The following is a 25,410-nucleotide window of genomic DNA, read 5'->3' on the forward strand; positions in this document are numbered from 1 at the left end:
GAAAATATGCATGACATCTGCAGTGCACAATTTATAAACTTATTTTATACCAACTCTAAAGTACTTGAAAATGTTACCCACCGGTTTGTCTTTGATAGTGGGGCTGGAGACACAAAGGTAGAGTTTTCCATCCTCTTCAATACATGCATCAATCAGAGCCTGTACAGAGCTTTCATCTTGGAACAGCAAGAACGCATATCCTAGGTAAGAGAACAAGAAGACTTGCAAGATTCCTGATGAGATTCCAAGAGATTTAGTTTTTTATAGTTTATAATATTTAGTGTCATTATTTAGGGCCAGACTATGCGCTGATCCCACATGATTACACTGCAGTATAAGAGGGAGTAAACAGTAAGACACCCCCCAACACACACAAATGCTCCCCCATGCGGCCGCCCAGCATGCCTCCAAAAGCAGGAGGGAAAATAAGAGCTATGTGTTCAGTACTCTCTCCTCCCTATCCCTTTCGCACTGGTGGGGAGGAAGCAAGCAAAGAGGTGGAAACAGATAGAGCCTTGCCTCCATCCTGCCAGCACAGGTGAGTTGTGAATGTGAGGTACAATTTCTTCCCTGGGCTGCTTAGCTGTGCATTCCCCTTACACAGCGCTAGTCTAATATTTTACATATGATGTAGTAAATAAGAGGTCAGGCAGAGTAAAGAATAGAGAAATGAGAGGAAGAAGGCACAGAGAAAGAAAGGGGAGTCTGACCGGAAGTGAAGTACGAGTAATTATTTTAAATGTGTATTATCATGCACTGTGCTGCAGTCCACCTACTTGCAACATCCTGCAGGATTTGAGTTACATCATGATTTTCGGGGATATTTTCAGCATGGTACGGGGGAGCAGTGAACATGAAGATCTTTTACATAATGAAAATTACACTTCAAATTCTTACACTGAAAAATACAGTCACTGGTTCTGCAATAGTTCTTAAAACGATGTTAACATCATGATAGTTACCTTTAGGAGGAAAATAGGATTTGCTTTCCGCCTTGTGCGGCCAATCCACAATCAAAGGACCAAAGCGACGAAAGCTAGCCGTGATCTCATCTGAGGGATGAGGAACAGGGGGATAAAAAGGAGCATGAATAGAAGTTAAAACCCACTGAACATAAAACCCTGGAGAATCTTCATTTCAGGTAATTGGTCATATTTTTTCCTAACCTATAAACAAATATCAGACCGCTGATAGCGTTTATTGAGGGAAGGGGAATCTTCATGACAAGTCAGAACATACATTGAATAGTGAGAAAAACAGTTCAAAGATCAAGGATTTGTCTCTTTATTAATGGTTACAAATAAAAGCTTGCAGCCCACTAAGTCACAGGAATGAAATCAATGAATCTAAATAGCTACCATATCCTAGCTTCAGGCATTCTCCCACATAAAGAGTTCAAAGTCCGAATCCTTGACTAACTGCTTAGCAGTAAATTCTGCCAATCTGCCTTGCAATCACAAACGGTTTGGAGAAAAGGAAAGGGAACATCACAAGGCCCAGTCAAGCTTGTTCACATCACATGCTTGTGCCACATCTGTCCGCATTATCTGAGTTTGACCTCAAACTAACTTACAGTAATGCTTGCAGAATGCAGTTATACAATAGCTATAGGAAAGAATGCAGAGAAGAAATACAGTAGTGTAACAGGAAGCAACTCCAGCACCCATTTCAAATCCTCCTTCCACTTCAGTATTCCGCTAAGATAATTTATATTTGCTAGTCCTGTAAAAATGTTCCACTAATTATGGCATTGTTCTTTTTGAGCTTGGGTAATTTTCTCGCCTCAAGAGAATGGTTGCTAGTAATAAGAAGCTTCTGAACAAGAAACACCTGTGTACAAAGCTCAAGTAGGGATAAAATTTTCTATTACTGAAGAGGCATCTGCCAGTTTTAAGTAGACTACATTAGCACCTAGGTGCTACAATACATGAAAAATACCTAAACAAATGTTTTCCCAGTGTTTTGTTATGCATCCTTCATCACACTAAGCAATTTTTTCCATAGAAATTACAAGGTAACTTCTTGGATTCCCCCCTTTTTCTTTTCTTTTATTGTTCTCTTCCCTCAAAGACATTACAACAATCTTCCCTCATTGGAGGCTGGTCACTGACAATTTTGTACAGAGAAGACAGACACAGAGGGCAGAGCAACAGTGCTTTGCAGGAGTCCCAGCCTCTCCTACCCTGGGAGAAAGTTCTTGTGACTGCAGGACTGATTTCCATCAGCTATTTTTATTATAGTATGTATCATGTATTTATAATTAGTGTAAGTGTTCCCCCCCGCCCCAATCTTAAATTGTTAAAACCTGGAAAAGTGTGCTTTTCAATTTGGCCAACACAAGTTTTGGTTTTTTTTTTTATGATATTTCTAGTGGAACAAAAGTTGACAAACTTCGGTATTGACAGTTTTCTTTGTTTGTGCCCAAGGGTCATCAGGAATGTATATTGCGATAGAAATGTGTCAGGGTTACCTTAGCTGATGTACACAGACACAGTAAGCCCACCACTTTGTAACTTTGTAGGCATACTTAAAACTGGTCTCTGTTCTAGACAGCACCTAAACATGTGCCTAATTTTAAAGTATATGCTTAAGTGTTCTCCTGAATTGGGAGCAGAAGGACTTTAAAATTTTTCAGTGGTGAGGTGGATTTAAATCATATCTATATGGATTGTGATCCTTATTCTAGTTCATTTTCTGGGGATTGATGGGGGGAGAGAAGGACACAACAAGAACATGTCTTGAGGGAATGGACTTATCCTTTCAGCATAGGTTGAACAAAGGCAACACAACTATGGTAAGTCTAGTCCTTCACAAAATGAACTGTTCACATGCCCATCTGGTTTCATAAGATTAAAAAAAATTTTTTTTAAAGCCATTACCTGGGAATAAAGAACACATACCCCAAGAATGTTCTATTGTAAATGTCATATTAAATTTGACCATTTAATTGCTAAAAACATACCATGGTAACCATGGTGAAAGTAGCTTGTGTTTGACTGTCAAACTGTCATATCACAGTGATTTACAGTGCAACATATTATAACTTTTTGACTGAAATACAAGTCTAGATTAAAATGTTATGGTTAAGAAAAATCCACAGATTAACAACTTTCTGGATTGCAGGTGTCACTGTGCTCCAACTATAGCCCCTCTCATGCTTTGACATCATGAAAGACAGGGTTCCTTTGTCAGAGGGGCTCTGTAACACTAAGGCTAGGACTACAGTTGGCAAGTTTACAGCGGCACAGCTGTAGCAATGCAGCTGTGCCACTGTAAGATCTCGTGTAGCCGCTTTATGCCGAAGGGAGGGAGCTCTCGGATAGACGTAATTTAATCACTCCCAACAAGCGGCGGTAGCTATTTCGGCAGGAGAGCCTCTCCCGCTGACATAGCACTGTGCATGCTACCACTTATGCTGGCGTAACTTATGTTGCTCAGGGGGGTGGTTTTTTCACACCCCGAGCGACAAGTTTTGCAGACATAAGTAGTAGTGTAGACATGGCCTTACTGCTGCTGCATATCATGGGTGTTTCTTTACACAAACACTGCAGTGTTCCTCAACCCCCCAATATTCATGTTGAATTCACCAAACATTCTTGGCTTCTCACCAAAATTAAGTGCCTCTGCATTGATTCCGGACTCAGTTCTTACCATCCACTGGGGTGACAGGCTACCATTGGACATAACCACTGTCAAAAGCTGCCACTGAGTAGAGCAAGTTTACATAAGGAGCTGAATGAAGATCCAGAACAAGCTGGGACTGTACAAACCTAATAGAACTACTGGTTATATTACTCCTACTCTTAAGTTTCTGAAGCTCATTAGAAGAGTATTTTAAAATGAGCATGGGTTTCATGAGGAAGAGGGATAACTTAATTCCTTATCTTCCAGCTGTATTTCAGTTTGAAACACATGATCCAAGTGATTTAATATTCAAACACCAGTTCAATGTGGCATGTTTTCATGTTTAAAAAAAATACATATCTGGCTCCCAAAGCAACAGATACATAAGAATCAGAGTTTGGGGTTTATAAAATTTTATAAAAAAAAAACTAAAAAAAAAAAAAATACCCATAAAACAGCTTTTTTAAAAAAAGACACTTGAGAAGGATAGTGTGGGTATTTATTTATGCACTTATCATTGTAAGGCAGAGATAGGTTCATACTTGTTCTACTGATCTTGCCCCCTAATTGAAAGAGTCAACATCTTTCTAATAAGAAAGACAGAAACAAGGGCTGTCAAGTGATTAAAAAAATTAATCGTGTTTAATCGCGCTGTTAAATAGAATACCATTTATTTAAATATTTTTGGTTGTTTTCTACATTTTCAAATATATTACTTTCAATTACAACACAGAATACAAAGTGTACAGTGCTCACTTTGCAAATTTTTTAATCAAAAATATAATGTAAAAAACAAAAGAAACAGTATTTCTCAATTCACCTAATACAAGTACTGTGGTGCAATCTCTATCATGAAAGCTGAACTTACCAATGTAGAATTATGTACAAAAAATAGTTGCATTCAAAAATAAAAAATGTAAAACTTTAGAGCCTTCAAGCCCATTCAGTCCCAACTACTTGTTCAGCCAATTGCTCAGACAAAAAACAAGTTTGTTTACATTTGCAGGAGATAATGCTGCCCACTTCTTGTTTATGTCACCTGAAAGTGAGAAAAGGCATTCACATGGCACTGTTGTAGCTAGTGTTGCAAAATATTTACATGCCAGATGTGCTAAAGATTCCTATGTCCCTTCATGCTTCAATCACCGTTCCAGAGGACATGAGTTCATGCTGATGATGGGTTCTGCTCAACGACTATTCAAAGCAGTGCAGACTGACGTGTTTATTTTTGTCAGCTGAGTCAGATGCCACCAGAAGGTTGATTTTCTCTTTTGGTGGTTCAGGTTCTGTAGTCTCCGCATCGGAATGCTGCTCCTTAAGATTTCTGAAAGCAAGCGCCACACCTCATCCCTCTCATATTTTGGAAGGCACTTCAGATTCTTAAACCTTGGTTCAAGTGCTGTAGCTAGCTTTAGAAATCTCACCTGGGTACCTTCTTTGCATTTTGTCAGATCTGCAGTGAAAGTGTTCTTAAAATGAACAACATGTGCTGGGTCACCATCCGAGGCTGTTATAACAGGAAATGTATGGCAGAATGTGGGTAAAACAGAGGAGGAGACATACAATTCTCCCCCAAAGAGTTCAGTCACAAATTTAAACGAGCATCATCAACATGGAAGCATGTCTTCTTCATGCTTCAGCCACCATTATAGGGGCATACGAATGTTTAGCATATCTGGCACCTAAATACCTTGCAATGCCGGCTACAGAAGCGCCGAACGCCTATTCTCACTTTCTTTTGACATTGTAAATAAGAAGCAGGCAGCTCCTGCTTATTATCTCCTGTAAATGTAAACAAACTTGTTTTCTTAACGATTGGCTGAACAAGAAGTAGGACTGAGTGGACTTATAAGATCTAAAGTTTTACATAGTTTTGTTTTGTTTTTGGAGTTAAATTATGTAACAAAAAAATCTACTTTTGTAAATTGCACTTTCACAGTAAAGAGATTGCACTACAGTACTTGTATGAGGTGAACTGAAAAATAGTATTTTGTTTTTTAAAGTGCAAATATTTGTAATAAAAAATACAAAGTTAGCACTACTTTTTATTCTGTGTTGTAATTAAAAACAATATATTTGAAAATGTAAAAAAACATTTATTAAATTTCAATTGGTATTCTCATATTGTTTAACAGTGCGATTAAAACTGCGATTAATTGTGATTAATTTTCAATCGTGATTAATTTTGAGTTAATCGTGTGAGTTAACTGTGATTAATCTACAGCCCTAATAGAAACCAATTTATTTCTGTCACAAGTTTTGTATTTTGTCAGTGCTGAAAGATTTTGATCTAGATTAGATAAAAGATCCTTAAGCATTTGAGGCATTGCATCCATCTGTCAAGACTACAGCTGCTGACCAAAGAACATTTCTATGATAATCTCATAAACATGAAGGTCTTAGCACGGCCAGCTCCCTAAAACAGATCTGCCCGTTTTTATGGTCTAGGTCTGGACTATATACAACTAAAAGGAGGAGCTGGAGAAAGAACAGATTTATCACACAAATGTTACAGCACATTAAGCCTTCATTCTCAAATTCATAACAAAAGTACTATTCCTTGTTAAAGAGCTCATATTTTTATCTTTCAGTAACAAAGCAGTTGTAGAGACAGGGCTAATGGGAACAGCAGGTGTTCAGTGCCGCTTAGGATCTGGCCAACAATTTGTAAAAAAAAACAAACACTCCTATTATAATCATTCTTTAGCTTGTTAACAACAGGGTCCACTCTACAGTTTATCATCAAATCAACATGGGTTGTTCTGACTGAGCTTGTTTCTGAAAATACCTTCATCAATATCCGGTGGCAGTCCACCTACGAACACCTTGCGGGAATACCGTTCCACTCTTTCTCCATTTTGGTGAGAGAAGCAGTGTGGTGATCCTAAGCCACTATGAAGAGTCTGATCCCCACGTCCATCATCCAAGAACCCGTCTTCCATTGGAAACAGTGAAGACTGACCTAGGGGGAAAAAAGGGAAAAACCCCATACTAATAGGACAAAGAACATACTATTTAAATATTATTAAAGAAATGTTCTATATTAGCAGTACGGCTTCTTGTACTCTTCCCCTTTTAACAAGTAATGGGAAGACTAAATATGATCATATTGATATCCTGCTTATCTCATTTAACCTTACCATTTCTAGTTCTACAACAATCCAAACACCTTGTTAATTACACAGCTACAGAAAGAGGCAGTATCTTTTATTATAGAAAATTTGTAACAAAACAAACAGCATTTAAAAAGGACCTGAACATCCACAATCTTTTCATAGACAGAACTCATTTTAGCTCATTTTTGAGAAGTTTTGCAATTGCTATTGCCTAATTCTGCTGCCTGTTTTTTATATATGTCATATTTTTAAAAGACTTGCCACAGAAAGAAACATTATATAACCATAATAACTACTTTGTAGGGACTATCCTGATTGTATACACATAACTAAAAATCTAAGACGCATACCATTTCTCAAATAACTTCTTATATGCACACGGTAATTTCACAGTACAGATGAAAAAAAGATTCCCACACCAGCTAACTACATTAACCTTTTAGGTCACTTGATATCAAAATATTTAAATCACAAACTATACACTTGTAGATAACAAGAACACTTATCAAAGCAGTAAGACCCACTGCAATTTCCTATGAATGACGACTGAAGACTCATTTAAGTAACATGTCATTCTTGGAGCAGATCAACTTTACTGAGATATTGTAAAAGAAGATTCGTTCCTTAACTCGTTTTCTAACATGTTGCAAGCATTCTTCCTCTATTGAGACAGTCACATGTCCTTTTGCTGTAACACTTTTTGGGCATATTCCTTTAGTAAAGATCTTTGACTTACAAATGCAGTTGTATAACACAATACATATGAACGCACACAAACTGATCCCTGCAATGATATTACTCCTTATTACAACATACAATAACTAGAGTCACAACATATGTTGGCCAGTCCTCTACGAACACACATTGGAAAAACAAGCAAATATATGTGAGGTCTGTTAAGGCTTCTAGAATAATTTTTCATTTGCCTACAGTTTGCTATATGGGGATGGGTTTCAGAGTAGCAGCCGTGTTAGTCTGTATTCGCAAAAAGAAAAGGAGTACTTGTGGCACCTTAGAGACTAACCAATTTATTTGAGCATAAGCTTTTGTGAGCTACAGTCGATGAAGTGAGCTGTAGCTCACGAAAACTTATGCTCAAATAAATTGGTTAGTCTCTAAGGTGCCACAAGTATTCCTTTTCTTTATATGGGGATGATATTTCAGGATTCAATACAATCTATAAAAATGGTTATCAGTGGGATTAATTTATCTTCTTTTGTTATCCTGACATTTGGAATGTCCAGTAGGTTACATACATTAACCTGATTTTAAAGTAAATCAAATTATTAGAGACTGCAAATTTGACCACCTCTGAAAAGTGGACATTTTCTATGCAAAGTCAAAGTCTAATAGAGATCACACTTCAATTTTCTTTCTTAATCTACATTCAGAAAATTAAAGAACTCAATACTGACAAAGTCTTAGTTTCAGTATTCAACAATCTGTTTTTTAAATGTCTTTTACTCAAGGAACCCTTTGAAAACTGAATCACACCCACTTTTATGATTAAGTTTCTACCATTATAGCTTTCAAGGCTTTACAGTGGTTTTTTCCTTATTTAGTGCATTATCCATTTTCATTTGTCTTGTCTATTAAGACCCAAATCCTGTAGACAATTTTGCATGTGAGTAACTTTGAATATCTAGGTAGTCACGATGAACACAACCGCACACCAATATGCATAAACTTACTCAGTATGCATGTTTACAGAATCGGGTCCTTCAACTATAAACCCAATGGGACATGGCCCATATTCAGGGCCCAACACAACTGTCAGCACTCAAATACAAGTAATAGTATGAATCACTTCTACAGAGTTGTCATTCATAAACACAGGAGGAAAACAACATTTTAGCTCTCCCAAGGAGTAATTCACATAGATGACACTTAGCTATAGGATCATGCTAATCTCAACCTAAGTAGTACTATTCTGGGGAGATATTTCATTCAGTTAAAATGTTTACCACAGCATGCAGATAAACTAAGCAAGCTTGGGTTAAACTGATGGTTTCAAATCTTATCTTTTTAGGTTGCTTTCTAATAACAGCGTAGTGCTATGTATGCCATGAGACATTGTCAACATTAGAAAATTAAAGAGGAATATTGTTACCTCGCCTTCTCCCATATGTCCTTGCTGCATGTTAAATGAGAAAGAAAACAGCCTTTCAAACATTGTTATAAGGACCAAAAGATCTAGCTTCATCTCCTTTATACTAGCTCAGTGGTTCTCAAGCCTTTTCATACTGCAGACCACTTAAAATGGTGTCCACAAGATTATCTCCAGACACAACCCGGCCCCCGCCCAATCCCACAACTTCCCTGCACCACTCTGTTGTTTGGTTACACAAATTAACATTACATCTGCAAAGGAGATAAGCATAGTAAAGAGACTCGCTTTTTAATACAATTCTTTTACATTGGGTTACAACCTTATTTAGTGATGTGTGCTCTTTACTGCTCTCCCTGGATATATGACTATTAGTAATGGATCACCCTCATTGTACTAGGCACTAAAGTTACTTGACACTGATTCTGCCATTCTGTGTGTTCCCTACCCCTCCAATTTTAGTGCCTCCTAAATTTGATTGTGTTAAATTTACAGGGAAACTCTTGATCAAGACATACAGGATACAAAAAGGTGCCTGAATTTTTTTAAATTAAGGTTGCCAAAAAGCCAGCACAAACTCTAGGAGAGTTCTTGATTAACTTACAACTAAACAGGAAGCTTTACTGCTGCAAGACCGACAGACAGTCACAGTGGTGAAGCGTAACAGCTTTGTAGGCCACTGCCCTGTGCACACCTCCAGAGATCTACGGACCACAGTTCAAGAACCTTATGCACTCCCTTATTAAAACTGATGTATATACATGGTAGCTACAACTACGGTGCTCCCTCCTCTTTTTGTGTGCACCTTTTTGGGATGAAAGTGGAGAACATTCGACTGCCAAAATAATTAAGATGATCTCTACATCTATTAGAACATACCCAATAACTCATTCCCCACTCACAATTACACTTAAAAATAATAATGCAGTCCAAATCCGTAACAGACAGGAAAACAACTCTGTTCCAAAATCTGAATTTCCTGGAGAGTACTATAAAACATTCTGAATATATTACCAGTTTTATTTTCTTTCCTCATTCAGAATTCATCTTGCAGACCCACCAGTAGCTACAGCATCTAAATGTTTTAAACCCACTACAAATCATGGGTATTTAACCCACGTGCAAGAAAGCATATCGATCTAGTTTACTTAGGTGTTTATTTTATATTTACTTAACTGATCCTTTTCTGATGGGGACATTCAACACACAATCCCAATGAGAATGTATTGCTAAGCATTGGTCCTCAGTTGAGAATATAGCCACAAGTGCTTGGCACATACATTTCCTGCTATAAATAATAGCTTACATTTTGGGGTCTTTACAAGTATAATTTCCGTATAGTAACTGATACTGCTTTTTTTTAAATAAGAAATCTAAGGTGTTTTTACAGTTCCCAAATGAGTGAAAAGCTATGATAAGCTTTTTTCCATGCAATGACCTTGCCAGTTGCTTTGCATGCTGGACAGAGAGCTGAGAAGCTTTTGTGCATTTAAGAACCTAAAGTGGTTTCAAAGTGTGCCCTGTCTATAAAATCATAAAATCCTGTCATCTGTAAATTGTTAACAAAACCAAAACATACACAAACTCACGTATCTGGTGCACTGACTCCTGAAAACTAGCTATTCAACATAGCTGTAATTCCTGAGAACGGCCTATGTGACACAGAGATGTAAATCAGCAGACTCCTTGCTGTTTTGCCACCAGATTTTGAGAACGAACAGTATTTCTCAGGCAGCAAGACTCCCACTCCAAAAAAAATAAAAAAGGAAATACAAGATCCATTCAAAATCACTCAGCATTATGCTTGGATTCTGTTTTTTGGGGTTTGGGGTTTTTTTAATTAAAAGTATGGCAGTTTTCCTTTGTAGTTTTCCACATTTATTTAATCTAATCCACTGTATTTAGGAGCCCAGTATTTTGTGCACTTTTTGGGATATTTGGGGGAAGCGCTGCATTTTGGGGAGGCTGCAGAAATGCCTGACTAAAACTTACTAAAGCCTTATTTGGTAGATGACTTTCATTATTTGCTTTAGAGAAATCTGTGCTTTGCAACTGTACTAGCTAAGATTCTGCTCAAATAAACTGTGTAAGGAAACAGTTACCAGTGGTGCAAAGTCTGTCTCCTCGTTCTTGGATAAAAGGAGATCTGTCTATAGTTAGCACTAAAAAGTAAGACCACTTCAGTGTTACTTTTTTGTACGGCTTCCTCTTCACTGATTACCCTAGTTTTTCTTGAATTCCTCTAAAATTTAAGTTAAAACATCAAGGGCTTGGCTCATACCCAAGAAAATTGAGTGAAGGCTGAAACTTCCTTAACTCACTTCATTTTGCCAGAAAATTGCAATGTACTGTTATATTGCAGGTAAGGTCACCCACTGCTTTGAATAAGAGGGCCATAACATCTGTATCACTTAGACCGGTGGTCCCCAAACGTTTTATGTCACCGTTACCTGTAATGTAATCTGTCTGCCTCACCCGGGCCACGGCCGGGACTGCGAGATGGGGCCTCGGCTGGGGCTGGAGTGGAGCTGGGTGGTGTTCCCTTCCCTGTCCCCAGTGGGGGCTAGTCCAGGCCTGGAGCAGAGCCAGGGCTGCGGCTGGGACCGCGAGATGGGGCCTAGACTGGAAAAGGAGCAGAGCTGGGTGGTACTCCCTCCTGGGACCATGAGATAGGGCCTCTGCTGGGGGCGGAGCTGGGAGTGGGAGTGGGGCTGGGAGCTGCAGGCAGGCTGGGGCCACGGCCGGGAGCAGAGTCCCTCCCCGCCCCATGTGGGGGCTGGCCTGGGGCCTCGCCGCACCCCCCCCCCAGAATGTTCCTCCACGCCCTGCCCCAGGAATGTTCCTCCTCTCCCCGCTAGGGGAGCACGTACTACAGTTTGGGGTCTACTGATCTAGTTAATATAATATTTTTACTGTTAATATTAGCCTAGGAAAAAATTTCCCAAGAAAGTAAGGGGTGAGCAACTTAGTCTAAATTTCCGTTCTTCTGCCCCCTCAATGTTCCCTACACACCTCCTTTCAATTTGAGTACAGTATGATTTTTGCACTTCCTCATCTTCAAGGCACTCCTCAATGAGTCCATTTAGATCCTTGCCTCCTCATACATCTCCCACCTCCACTCCCTCAAGACCAGGTGAGACTTTCAATGGTTCTTCTTGTCTACTGGTATCTCCATGCCAGCTGTCATGGCTAGTATAGTCTGCCAATTAACATATGTCAAGCTTCTTCCATCTTCTTTTTGAACCAAAAAGAGGAATATGTAGTATTACATTAATGTGCTCAGCCCTGTATAAGGCACACAGATAGTCCTTGCCTCAGAGAGCTCACAATCTAGAAGACAGACCTAAAGGAGAAGATACACTGAAGAATCTAGATAAAAGGGTCACCTCAGATTTACAGTTCCTTAAATCCAAAACCTGCAACAAACACTGTGCGGGAGAAGCCCTGGGCCCATGCAGAGCCCCTCAATTTTTGTGGGGCTCCTCACAGATATCCACTCATATGGAACAACTTGCAGGACTGGGGCACTAATAATGTGGTTTTTATGTGTGGGCTGAATGAGGGGGCTGGCAGCCTAGCATTAGGAGGCTGTTCCATGCAAAAGAGGCAACATGTAAGATAGCACAAAGATGGGAGCTGGACTGACACACAAGCTCCATTTAGCACGCCAACCTCACTGATCACACACCACCCTGTCTGCCTAACACTACATCTACACTAGGAAAACAACATTTTTATACACGTCCTTTAACTCTAATTAAAATCCTAATGTAGACAGGGCAACTATAAGTTAGCTGGTCAAAATAAACCCGGAGGGAGCAGCCTAAGGTTTACATTGACCAACACACATTTAAAAAAAAAAAAAAAATCAAAACTGCCTTGTCTACATCAGGATTTTAATAAATGTCAGCTGGCATGTCAAAAAAAAGACCACCTTTTATTGTAGCCAAGACCTAAATGACACTTTTCTATCTTGTAGATTACTGTACCTACGTATGCCTTCAGTACGGAAGCGTCTTAAGATAGCAATTCTATTCTTTGCCTAGCACACCAACCAACATAAGGCACTTGCTACTTTCTACTGGTCCATAATACGCTTTTTTTTTTTTATTTTTCAGTTCTGACACTGAAATAAACCAGCTTCATTAGTAAGTTTCAGTTAATTTGAAGTCTTCACGCACTAGGATAATGCTGCGGCTGCAAAGAAATGTTTATTTTAAAAATAAAAAGGATAAACGTTCCCATTGAACTTAGATTTATAATCAAGTTTTTACACAACCTGACTACAGTGGCAAATGTGACCCAACAGCACCTGTTTAACAAGAATCATTTCTATTACTAAGAAAAATAAAAGGTCATAAGTGTATATTACTAGGGGAGGGGTTGGTATTCACTCTCAGCCTGTATTAGAGATTGGTCTGACACTTTATTCTGGCCTTAATAGCCCTGAATTTTGGAGAAGCCTTGAGCCAAATCTGAACCTGCGGATGCAGAGGAAACAGGGATAGTTACAGAAAACAGTAACTCCCAAAAGGCAGAGTGATTAAAAATCAATGATTTTTAAAAAATCTGATTTTTTTAAATTTAAATCAGATTGTTTTGATAAAATGCTTTTTGAAGAAAAAAAATCTAAAAATAGTTTTAATTAAGCTACATTATAGCTCAAAGATCTCTCATCATGGAAGAGGGATTACAAATTCCTATTCTACAGTATGAAACAATATATTCATGTAATGTTTAAGAAAAGTTTTGTAAATGAGTTCTAATAGTTCATGAATTAGGAACCCAATTTTATGGGGTTCCAGGGGCTTCTGTATAGATTATTTAGGTTAAGCTTTCTATCTACCCAACTGGACTCAGTGCTCCGTCTAGAAGATACCATCAGAGATGCTTAGTTTTGCAGTTCTCAAACTGTGGATTTGTGTCTCCAGAGATAACATGCTTGTTAACAGCAAAAATGTTTTAAAATAAATAAATATATAGAGGTGAGAAATAACAGACCTCAACCCTATTGTCCCTCTGCAAATTTGTGTACACAAAGTCAATCCATTACTTCTCTCTAAAAGTTCAAAGTTTCATAAAGTTCAAGGAATAGAAGATTATTGGGGGCGAAATAGATCTGGACAAGAAGTAGTCTGGAGATAAATATGAGAAGAGAGGAACAGGCAGTAGAAACAACAAAAGGGAAACTGTTTGAGCAGCATATTCCAGAAGTCTTGAGGTCTTTCTGAACGTAGTCTTCATTGATTTGAGATCTACCATACCATTCTCTCACTAGAAGGGAAAACCTATAATGGCAGCAGGCCGTAAGAGACCACCAGTTTGAGAATATTCTAATAAAGTTCTTCTACCTGTGGGTAAGACAGGCATGCATGCAAAATGCGAACAGTGCAACAAAGAAATGCAAGGCCCGAATGAAACATCATGAAAAGTGTTCCCTCTCAGGAGGAAGCTGTGTTGAAGATGATGAAAGGAACATGTCTGAACATGCAGGATTTTCAGGTTGGTAAACCTTTTTATTTCATACGTCTTTCTTAAGGACTGCCTGTCTTCCTTCTGAACTATTCTTGAATTCTCATGTTTGAGCAAAAAATATAGTTGTTACTCTATGGTACTATAATTTTAGATGCAGTTGTGATAAAAAATAAATAGCTGAAATAGGCAGATCTTCCTTTTACAATTTCACCTTTAAAGTAGTACTGAGTGTCAATGTAATGAGTAATACTAAATGAGCAGTACGGTAATAATAATTAAATAATGGCATTGACTTATTTTCATTTAGGAGAATCCATCCTCAACATACAGGAGTCTGAAGACTATCTACCTTCAAGATCACCATCATTTTCTATAGTTTCAGAGTTATCTGCCAATGACAGTGTTTCAGTCACATCATGTTGGTCACATAGTCACAGTATATTTATCACCTGTAGCAAAAAGAAAAAAAATCTCCATCATCCAGAAACCACCATAGGTGGTGATCAAGTTTGTGATAAGAACCAGCAGATTACAAAAAAAAAAAAAGTTAATTGATGAAAAAGTTGCCCAATTTGTTTATGCAACAAACTCCTTTCCATATGACTGAGAACCCACACTTCATTAACATGGTTCAGTCATTAAGACCAGGATACAGTTCACCCAACAGAGCAGATGTCGCAGGCAAATTGCTGGATACAGTGTATGAAAGAGAAACTGAGCAGTGTGCAAAAGGTCTAAAGGGTAAAATTATTAACCTGAGTCTTGATGGGTGGGAGCAATGATCCTGTTGTATGTGCTTGTGTGGTGACAAAAGGGAATGTCTTCCTTACAGAAACAATTGATACATCAGGAAATGCACACACAGCAGAATACTTACAAGAAGTAGCAATAAAAGCTATAACAAACAAAAATTCAAAATGTCTAGTATGCAGCTTGGTCATAGACAATGCTGCAAATGTATCCAAGATAAGTAGAAATTATTTAGAAGAGAGTCCCAAGCCCATATGGTTGCAGGGCTCATTTGATGCACCACGTAGCCACATACTTCAGTGTTCCAGAAATAAAGGCTAATGTTGTTGAAATTGCAAAATACTTCTGTAACCACCATTTTGCAGCAGCTGCTCTGAAAAAAGTGTGAGGAACCAAGCTAACTCTCCCAGAAGACATGCGATGGAACTCAGTAGCAGACTGTTTTGAGCACTATATCAAGAATTGGCCTAATCTGATGACAGTCTGCGAACAAAATTATGAAAAAAATAGATGGCACTTGTCACAGCCAAAGTTCTCACCACTGGGCTTAAGAGAAATGTCGAACACATGCGGAGTACCCTGAAGCCTATTTCTGTAGCCTTGAACAAAATGCAGGGAAATAGCTGTTTTATTGCTGATGCTGTTGGAATTTGGAAGGAAGTGGGTAAGATCTCAAAAAGAGAAATATGCAATGACAGAGTTAAATTACAAGCATTAAAAAAAACAAATGGGACAAGCACTATCTCCAGCTCACTTTCTTGCAAATATTCGCAATAACTTGGTACCAGGGTCAAACCTTAACTGCTGAAGAAGAGGAGTTGGCTATGACATGGACATCCAGCAATCATCCCTTCATAATGCCAGCTATAATAAACTTCAGAGCTAAGGGTGAGCCATTCAAGAAATATATATTTGATGATGATGTTTTAAAGAGTCACACCAGTGAACTGGTGGAAGTCACTCAAGCACTTGGATTCAGAGACTGTTGAAGTGATAATCTCACTTTTAACAGCAGTAGCTTCTTCTGCCAGTGTAGAAAGAATATATTCTTCCTTTGGACTAATTTATTCCAAATTGAGAAATCATTTGGGACCTGAAAAAGCAGAAAAGCTTGTTTTTCTTTTCCAGATTATGAACAAACAGGAAAATGAAGGTGAAGACGACCAAGTTAGCTACAGAAGCCAACATTTTAAGTCACAGTCAATTTAATGTTTGAGATCTTTTTTTAAAAATATTTCATTTAACTATTTTAGTTAAAAACAATTTTAACAAAAACAAACCTGATTTTAAAATACTTGAATGTTTACATTGGAAAATTCATATGCTTGTTTTGTTAAAATATTATACGTTTGCTGTTGAAGAAAAAAAATCCAGAATACATAATGTTGTTGTTTTAGTTAAATAAAACAATTTAAATGTCTGTCTGGTGATGTTCTCCTCCTAATACAGCATGGCAAGGAAATCCTCCAAATACTAATAATTAACCTGTTGAATTGGAGATATTTATGAAGTCATTGGGAGGTGAACTATCTGCTTCAATTATCTTTGGTAAATGAAATAACCAATCATTCATTTTCTGACATAGCTATAAAACTAATCTGAAAACTTTTCAAAATAAATCCACTTTAAAAATGTATAGTGCATATCTTCTAAAAATGAAACCTACATCTATCTCTGAGTTGTGAAGAATATGTATTAAGGTTATAACAAACCAACAATGCCCTTTTATGTAGAAATCCATAATTAAATCTAGTCTTCCTGACTAGTGATTTAAATCAATCAACATTTAAATCAATCCACCAAAATGTAAGGATTTTGCAAATGGTGCCCCCATGATTTATTTTTATAATGAGCAAATATATAATTAAAACAAAGGACACAGATATGAAGTGCATCATGCAAAGACTAAATAACCAGGGTTCAGAAACAGACGGTATCGGCGTAGAAGCACCTCTCTGAAGCCTTGTTCTCATGAATCTTAGTTTTTATTTTAAAAAAAATGAGAGTCTCTTAGCTGTTATTATGAAGAAGTTCTCTGTTTATAGTTTTTAGATAATCAGATACAGTTTGCCTGTGTCAATCTACAAGGAGCCTGGAGCAACAGCTCAGAGAAGTGTGAACTGCCCCATCCAACTAAAGAATTAAATTACTATCACTGGACATCTGAGTTAAGTGTCAACATTGTTAATAGTTTTATTCCTCACGTAAGAAAGGAGAGAGAGGATCACAGATCTGGAGTTTACTGAGTGACATGTTATTTTGGTGCACCAGTGGGTAACATCTGGGATAGACCACCACTCCTTCTCCTTAAATCAAAGAGCCTAGTCCAAGGAACCTATAGCAGAATCCACGGGCATATTCAAAAATTCTATGGCCTGCAGAAACCACTGATCTAGTCTGACCTCCTGCTTGACACAAACCATAGAACTGCCCCAAAATAAATTTCTGTTTGAACTAGAGTATATCTTTTACACAAACATCCAGTCTTGATTTTAAAATGTTGGTGATAGAGAATCCACCACAAGCCTTGGTAAATTCTTCCAGTGGTTAAATTACCCTCATTGTTATAGATATATGCCCTATTTCCAGTCTGAATTGGTCTGTCTTCAACTTCCAGACTCTGGATCTTGCTATAGCTTTGTCTATTAGATTGAACACCACAATCAAATATTTTCCCCAAGTAGGTATTTATGAACTGATCAGATTATCCCTTAACTCTCTTTTTGTCCAGCTAAACAGGCTGAGCTCCTTAAGTCTATCACTACAAGGCATATTTCCAATACTTTAATCATTCTCTCCTCTGAAGCCCCACCAAGGAGGAGCAAAGCTCAAAGACTCCAGTGGAGCTCAGAGAGCACACATAATTTGAATGTCTGTACAATCTACAATGAGTGGTAACTAATTTTGGCAACTAACATGGGAGTTTATTTGTAGGTAAGAGTATGGAAAAGTACCACCACTTCCTTGCCACATGACCCCAAAAACAAGCACCCAAAAAACCTGCTTATTACCTTCCTATACTACCTAGAACCACTGCTGAAATCTCAGGAGCTGGAAAGTTTGCATTTCACAGTCAACCTACACATGCTTAGTACTATACTATACCGAGCACTATACTAAACTGAATGTTTAGTACTATACTGTTAGTGCAAGCCCTAAAATTCAATATTTAAGAGTGATCAAGCTGGGCTGCCCAAACGACACATGGTTTGCAAGTTCTCTCTAATGCAGTGATATTTTGCTACTGATTTCTCGACAAATAAGAACTTGATGCTACACTGAAGTGTTTGAATCTGTCCTTTATTATACAAGACATATCAGGTTGCACCACTTCCAGGTGAAAGCCTGGGGACAGAAGATCACTCAAAGAGAACAAGGACCCACCCCGAAATCAGCAGTCATTTAAAAAATATTAGAGATGTGAACAAGCTTTAGAACTGAGCGTCAAAGCAAGGGATACGAAGGCTGCCTCTAGAAAAAATATATTGTACATTTATTTCAACTAGCTTTCACAGTTACTTCTCTGAATAGTATTTTTTCTTCTTCAAAATATGAAGATTCACTGCATTGGCTGGACAGTTTTCTTTCCATTTGAAAAAGGATCTTCTTGCTGTTGGACTTGGGCCCTGACTGATTACCCAGAAAAGTTGAAGTGTTCTAAAATAACTAGACTCTTATTTCTATTTAACTTATCTGTTGTTTTCTGAGAAAGTACTAAGATTACAATCTAAGCCAGATTCTACCACTCATTCATGTTGCATAGCATCTTACTCCAGGAGTAGTTCTCTATTGTCTTTAAAAAGCTAGATTGTGATATTCCTACTCATGTTAAATAGTACCTTATACCATGAGGAGTCCCAAAGAAGTCAAGGGGCAACTTGTGAAATAAAGTACTAGTCAGTGGAAGTAAGATTTCCACTGATTAGAGAATTATTTAATTCACAGTATCTACATTCAAACTACTCAAATAAAAGGCAACCACTTCTCTTTTATACAGCACTGTGTATGTCAGCTGAAAGTTTCTGTCTTGGTCTGTATACACTTGCTTTTTAAAACAGAGACAACCACATACAGCTTAAAACCAGAAGATCCCTTTTAATTACACAATCAAAAATGAATAATTAACACAGAAGTTGGTGTGAAAGGCATGTATGTATCCCTCTCAGTGATATTTTGCAATCTGTACAGAAAATAGCTTTTTAATGCCATAAGATGTGATTAATACATCCTGATCTATGAATCTTTGTTTTCGCTCTCTAACTGCATATTCTATGTACTGCAGCATCACTGAAAACAATATATTTTATGTTAACAGGTGGCCCTGAAGACTCCCTTAAAGCTGGCATGGGAAACAGCAAGCATGAGTCAGATAAGATTGTACTTATTTAAAAATATTAATGTTGCAACTTTAAGTATTTTAACTTGAGCTAAGTTTACTACCAGGACTTCTGAGGAAGAAGATTGGGATAATGACTCCAATCTTTCTGAAATGGTTAGAGAAGGGGATTCTGCTTATGCAAGCAAAAACACACCCATTGAAACAGGTATGCTGCTACACCAGCCCACCTCAGCTCAAGACTAAAAGCAAGCTGCAAAATACTGTGGCCAGCCTAGTATTAATGTACTTCTTGACATGCCACGTTTATAAAATATTGATTCATTTTTGTAATGACAGGACCATGCGGTGTGACCAATGAAGTTATTCTGAGTATTTGTATATTCCATTATAACTATATTTGAAGTTATTCTGGATATTTGAAGCAGCCATTCATATTCCAGGTCAGATATCCATGTGTGTACATACATAGGCATGCTCAAACTGGAATTGTCATGAAAGTTGCACTTTCACATAAATTTGTGCACCTATATGATAAAATGGGCATTACAACAGAATGCTTATTTAGATGAAATGTTTAATCCGATTTAGGCCAGAAAAGCTCAAATTGTCATAAGGCAAAATGAAAATGTCATTTTCATGCATTCCTAGATTCTTAAATTAGAAGGCTGGAGGACTTAGTTTGAATAGTGATTCCAGGCACGTGACGTACTGAAAGGGAACATGTAGGAGACTTTACATGACATGGATTTCTCATACAAGTCTTCAAACTTATGACATTGGAGAAAGATGTGCATATTATTCTGTAAAATAAATATTGGCATCAAATTCTAAGAATACAAGAAAACCCATGTATACCTACAGGAAACTCAGATAATACGAAGCACTATATGCAACTCCAAAAGGTACCATAAATACAAAAGTAGGGCTTGTTTGGCTCCAGAATAAACAGCAGAGTGCCTTCAGATATACACTGCTGTTGATCCTGCAGAATCCTATGAGAAAAAAATGTGTTTTGAAATATTTCTCTTTTCTTTTATTACGGAAGAGCACAATACAATACTATAATCACTGTGGAGACAGGCAACACCCTGACTGAGTAGGTCTTGGGATTAAGATACTTCTGGATATTTTTCCTATGGTAAATTGAATGCAACTAATTAGATGAGTCTACACAGTAACACATGGACTGTCTCTTGCACTTCTCAACTGTTGGGAATGGGCTACATCCACCCTAACTGAATTGGCCTCGTTAGCACTGACTCCCCACTTAGTAAGGCAACTCCCCTCTTTTCATGTGCTGTATATTTATACCTGTTTACTGTATTTTCCACTCCATGCTTCTGATGAAGTGGGTTATATCCCACGAAAGCTTATGCCCAAATAAATTTGTTTGTCTCTAAGGTGCCACAAGGACACCTCGTTGTTTTTACTACCCATTCGTATATCATAGAATATCTGGGTTGGAAGGGACCTCAGGAGGTCATCTAGTCCAACCCCCTGCTCAAAACAGGGTCAATCCCCAATTTTTGCCCCATATCTCTAAATGGCCCCCTCAAGGATTGAACTCACAACCCTGGGTTTAGCAGGCCAAAGCTCAAACTACTGAGCTATCCCTCCCCCTATACATTGAAGAGGAAATGCCAGATCATATGTTGGTGGTTTGAATGGAATAAATGAGCATGAGATTCTGAGTACCGCCAAACGTAAGAAAGACTGTGCCACAAGCTTTAATCAGATCCCTTTTTGGATCTTTCTTGGGGCAAGCAAGCTGGAGATCAAACTTGCACAGGTATTATAAACCAATGTGTTAAGCAGACAAGATCATATTGTAATAAAGTTTCTGGTATTTTTATAGTACTAGGGCGAGGGCCTTATTTGGATGATTTTAAATTTAAAAAGTTATCACACTATAGTCTATTTTATAATTCAACATTAAGCAACCTCTGTTTTCCAAATCCCTGCTGAAAATAAACTTCTTCCACAAAGCCTGTGAAGGTTGATCCTTCTGAAGATATCAGCACTGTCTTACATTGTTTTCTACCAGTATATGCTGAATTGTTTGTCTGAATTAGATTGGCTCTGTGGAGTAGGGGAAGAGATCCTTACTGTTTGTTTGGCACAGACCAGAACAATGGCATTTTAATAATATGTTCTAATGAAGATCTTTGGGCATAAATTTTGGGGGAAAACCTTATAGTTTAATATATTTAACATTAATTGGGAATGCTCTGGAAAACTGAAGTAGAAATAAGTGGCTCTCATTTGTTAGGACTTTAATCTGCCTACTCAAAGTTTCTCAATACCGAGCAGATTTTGTAATGTTATATTTCAGTATATCATCGGGATCTGAGCAGAGAGGAATGAATGTCTTCGCCATTTATAGAAATGAATCTACCATTTATGCCCCCCTATCCTCCACACCACCACATTACTAGCATTATGGTATCCCGCTTCTTAATATTAAAATGTGATTTTATGGACTGAACCCGCAGAAGATGATCTGCATGCACTGCAGCCACCACAGAACTACCAGAGATTATGAGCCAAATCGTGGTCACATTCACTACTATGGGACTAGGCTATAATGCAGTTTACACTGTCCTCTGGTGTCAAAACTGAGGTGTGCACTTCAGTACTCTTCTGAAGTTTCATCTCCAGTTTTAAACCTGCTATACATCCTAAACATATAATATATATCACGTTATCCGAAATATACCACTATCGTTTCACAATTTGTAACATTATACCAGTTATTTCAATTGACTGACAGGGAACATAATTTCAAGTAGATCTTATCTTTACACTTCCTTGGTGGTTCCAAGTGATAAAAATCAATTCACATATATTGACGGAATCCTACAAAATCTCGGATTTGAATGGGTTAGATGATGTGAAGGTGAAGTGTTATTGCTATATCCACTTTTTTTTAAAATACAGAGATTCAAGGGATTCGGTTTATGACACGGGGGGACAGGAGAAAAAGATTATCACACTTTTTAGAACAGATATATGCACGTATTTAAAAATGGTTTCATAATTGAGAATATGAGCTACAGCAGGGGTGGGCAAACTTTTTGGCCCGAGGGCCACATCTGGGTATTGAAATTGTATGGTAGGCCATGAATGCTCACAAAATTGGGGTTGGGGTTCAGGAGGGGGTGAGGGCTCTGGGGTAGGGCCAGAAAAGAGGAGTTCAGGGTGCAGGAGGGGGCTCTGGGCTGGGGTGGGGGTTGAGGGCTTTGGCAGGGGGTGTGGGTTTGGGGTGAGGCTGGGGATGAGGGGTTTGGGGTCCAGAAGGGTGCTCAGGGCAAGGACTGAGGGGTTCAGAAGGCAGGAGGGGGCTCAGGGCTGGGGCAAGGGGTTGAGGCACAGGAGACATTGGGGTGCAGGCTCCAAGCGGCGCTTACCTCAAGCAGTTCCCAGAAGCAACGGCATGTCCCACCTCCGGCTCTGGCATGGCCAGGCAGCTCTGCGCACTGCCCCGTCTGCAGGTGCCGCCCCTGCAGCTCCCATTGGCCGCAGTTCCCAGCAGACAAGGCAGAGCCCCCTGGCTGCCCCTAAATGTAGGAGCCGGAAGGGGGACATGCCGCTGCTTCCAGGAACCAGAGTGCGCAGAGCAGCCCTCGACCCTGCTCCCTGGCTGGAGCAGGGCAAGCCCCAGACCCTGCTCCCCAGTGGGAGCTTGAGGGCTGGATTAAATCGGCTGGCGGGCCGGCTGTGGCCCACGGGCTGTAGTTTGCCCACTCCAATCTACAGTCAGATAGGAAAAGTGGTGCTATATGAAACTGATGGACTTTATGGCCAAAGGGAAGGAGTAAGTAGGACTTTGCACACTACAGGTCCTCTTGGTGGAATACTTTTTTCCAAGGGATTATTCTAATCTGTAACTTATCTTGCTAAACTGTTTGTGGATGAGAAAAGAAAAGGTATTAGGAAAAGCTGTAAAGCCTCTTCCTAAACTTCCCATTCATACTCCTAGATCACATTCACTATTCCTCGCGTCTTTTATATAAGCATTTCTCCTCAAGCAGATCCTGGTCTATTACCATACTAACAGCTAAGCAATTTAAATAGATGGGCAGGCAGTACCCTTCCTATGATTTAATGAATAGCTGGAAGTGCAATTCATGCACGATTCACAGCAAGAGCTGGATTTATGTTGGCATGTACTAGCATGCTGCAGGATTTAAACTAGCATGGATTTTTTATGGTTAATACTAATAGGTTCAAATACACTTACTTTTATCTGTGGAAGGATTGCTCACAGGTCAGTTTGGAATTTTACATGAGGTTTTTGTGTTTTTTACAGCTTCCTCTTATTTCACTCCCAAAGCAACAAGTAAATGGTAGTCCCAGCAAAAGCAGCAGCAAACATATCCCAGCTGTTTGCAGCCAAAGCTTCCTCATTTCTCATTTTCACAATAACGAGCAACGACAAGAGGGCTGTTATTTTACAAGCAGTAATTCATGTAGAAACTGGCTGTACCACACATATTCCTCATCACATGTAAATTGCATCACAAAACTGGAATAATATTTTTTTTTTTTTAAAAAGAGAGAGACTCTCCACTTGCCCTGTCAAGGTTTTGAATCGTTGCCTGGATGGAAGAGAGGCTTGGATACCACCAAAATTTTCCCAACAATTCAATTCTACTGAGGACAAGCATGATACCCTGCTGAGGGTCTCTTTCCACAAACTGCGCTTTTAACCCAGTACAGGGCTTTATCCGTCCAAACCTTTGTCCTGTAACACTTATCACAGCTTGGAAACTTCCAGGAAACATTACTACTCTTAGATGTTACTGGGAAAAGATTTTATACCCAACTTAAATATCTTAACTTATTTGATCATGAAAATTCCACATGTTCCAAGGACCAAATTACTCTTACAGATACCTACATGGCCTCATTATTGTCAGTGGAATTTCAAGGTTATAAGCCAAAGTGAATTTGTCTCCATATTTCTATGGTCTACTTTACAAAGGTGCTGAGCATCTGCAACTCTCACTGGCTTCAACTGGAGATGCGGGTGCTCCACACATCTGGAGGTCAAGCCATCGGTGGTAGATTTAATAAAATACAGCATATCATACAGATTTAATAAAACTGCTAATCAACTTGTATTCCACAAACAATGAAACAAACCACGCTAGGATGATACCTATTTCTTAATATGTCATTTAAAATTTAAACATCATGTTCATATTCACCTAATTAAAAATTATTATCGTAGCTTTATAGCCAATGTCCTCAATGGCTAAAAAATTAAGTTTGGCACTACACATGTTCAAATTCTAGATTTGAATTTTCTGGAATCTTAAAATGACAAGAGATCATAAATAAATGAACCACATGTAAAATTTCAGTCTGCTGAATAGTAACTCCTTTGCATATAAACACAGATCACCCAATACTGAAGTTATATTTATATGATCTACGAGTGCTATCAGAATTAGTTTACACTATATTTTTAAGAGATAAAAAGTATAGCCATAAACCAATGGCAAAATCTGCTGCCATCTTTTTAACTGTATACATTCTGTTAGCTTTTAAGAAGTGGAATACTGGCCAGGTTCATCAAGGTATACATTATTTTCTTTTTAAATTAAATGAATGGTATTGGTTTGTAAGCATTTGTGTAATTAAACAGACCCCAATATCAATAAAACGGTTAAATTTCTAAAGCAGATATCAGAGTTCTCAAATCATGAGTCAAAACACAACAAAAAGTGACCTGATAATTGTACCTGCACTAATGCATAAGTTTGTTTATTCTTTCACTTCGGCAGAGAAGAGACCTTGTAGGAAATATAAGCATCTCAACAAGCACTGATTTTAGTCAGTTATCCCCTGACAAATATCACAGGCATGGGTTCTCAAAACACATCACTTCTGTTTCCAAACTACTGATACCTGCTTTCTTTTTAAAATCCTAGGAAATGTATTTAAAAAAACATTATTTAGGTTGCAAAGTCAAGAATTCAAAAGTAAGGAAGCGC

The 25,410-nt window shown here is 38.3% G+C and overlaps 1 protein-coding gene across 6 annotated transcripts in view; it reads right to left on the bottom strand.

Annotated features, from left to right (window-relative positions):
* The window catches only part of CPEB4 (cytoplasmic polyadenylation element binding protein 4), a 61,415-nt gene that overhangs the window by 9,037 nt on the left and 26,968 nt on the right, over positions 1–25,410 (bottom strand). For 3 of the 6 annotated variants that reach the window (XM_048861208.2, XM_048861206.2, XM_048861209.2), the window contains exons 3-6: positions 8,851–8,874; positions 6,413–6,586; positions 963–1,052; positions 82–200 (exon numbers count right to left, since the gene is read on the bottom strand). In XM_048861208.2, coding sequence (XP_048717165.1) covers positions 82–200; positions 963–1,052; positions 6,413–6,586; positions 8,851–8,874 — 407 coding nt within the window. Of the gene's footprint in view, positions 1–81; positions 201–962; positions 1,053–6,412; positions 6,587–8,850; positions 8,875–11,297; positions 11,632–25,410 lie in introns of those variants that run through there. The other 3 variants (XM_048861207.2, XM_048861210.2, XM_075131328.1) reach the window with 2 other exon arrangements.

Source organism: Caretta caretta, chromosome 8, assembly GCF_965140235.1.
Source record: "Caretta caretta isolate rCarCar2 chromosome 8, rCarCar1.hap1, whole genome shotgun sequence".
NCBI lineage: Eukaryota > Metazoa > Chordata > Testudines > Cheloniidae > Caretta > Caretta caretta.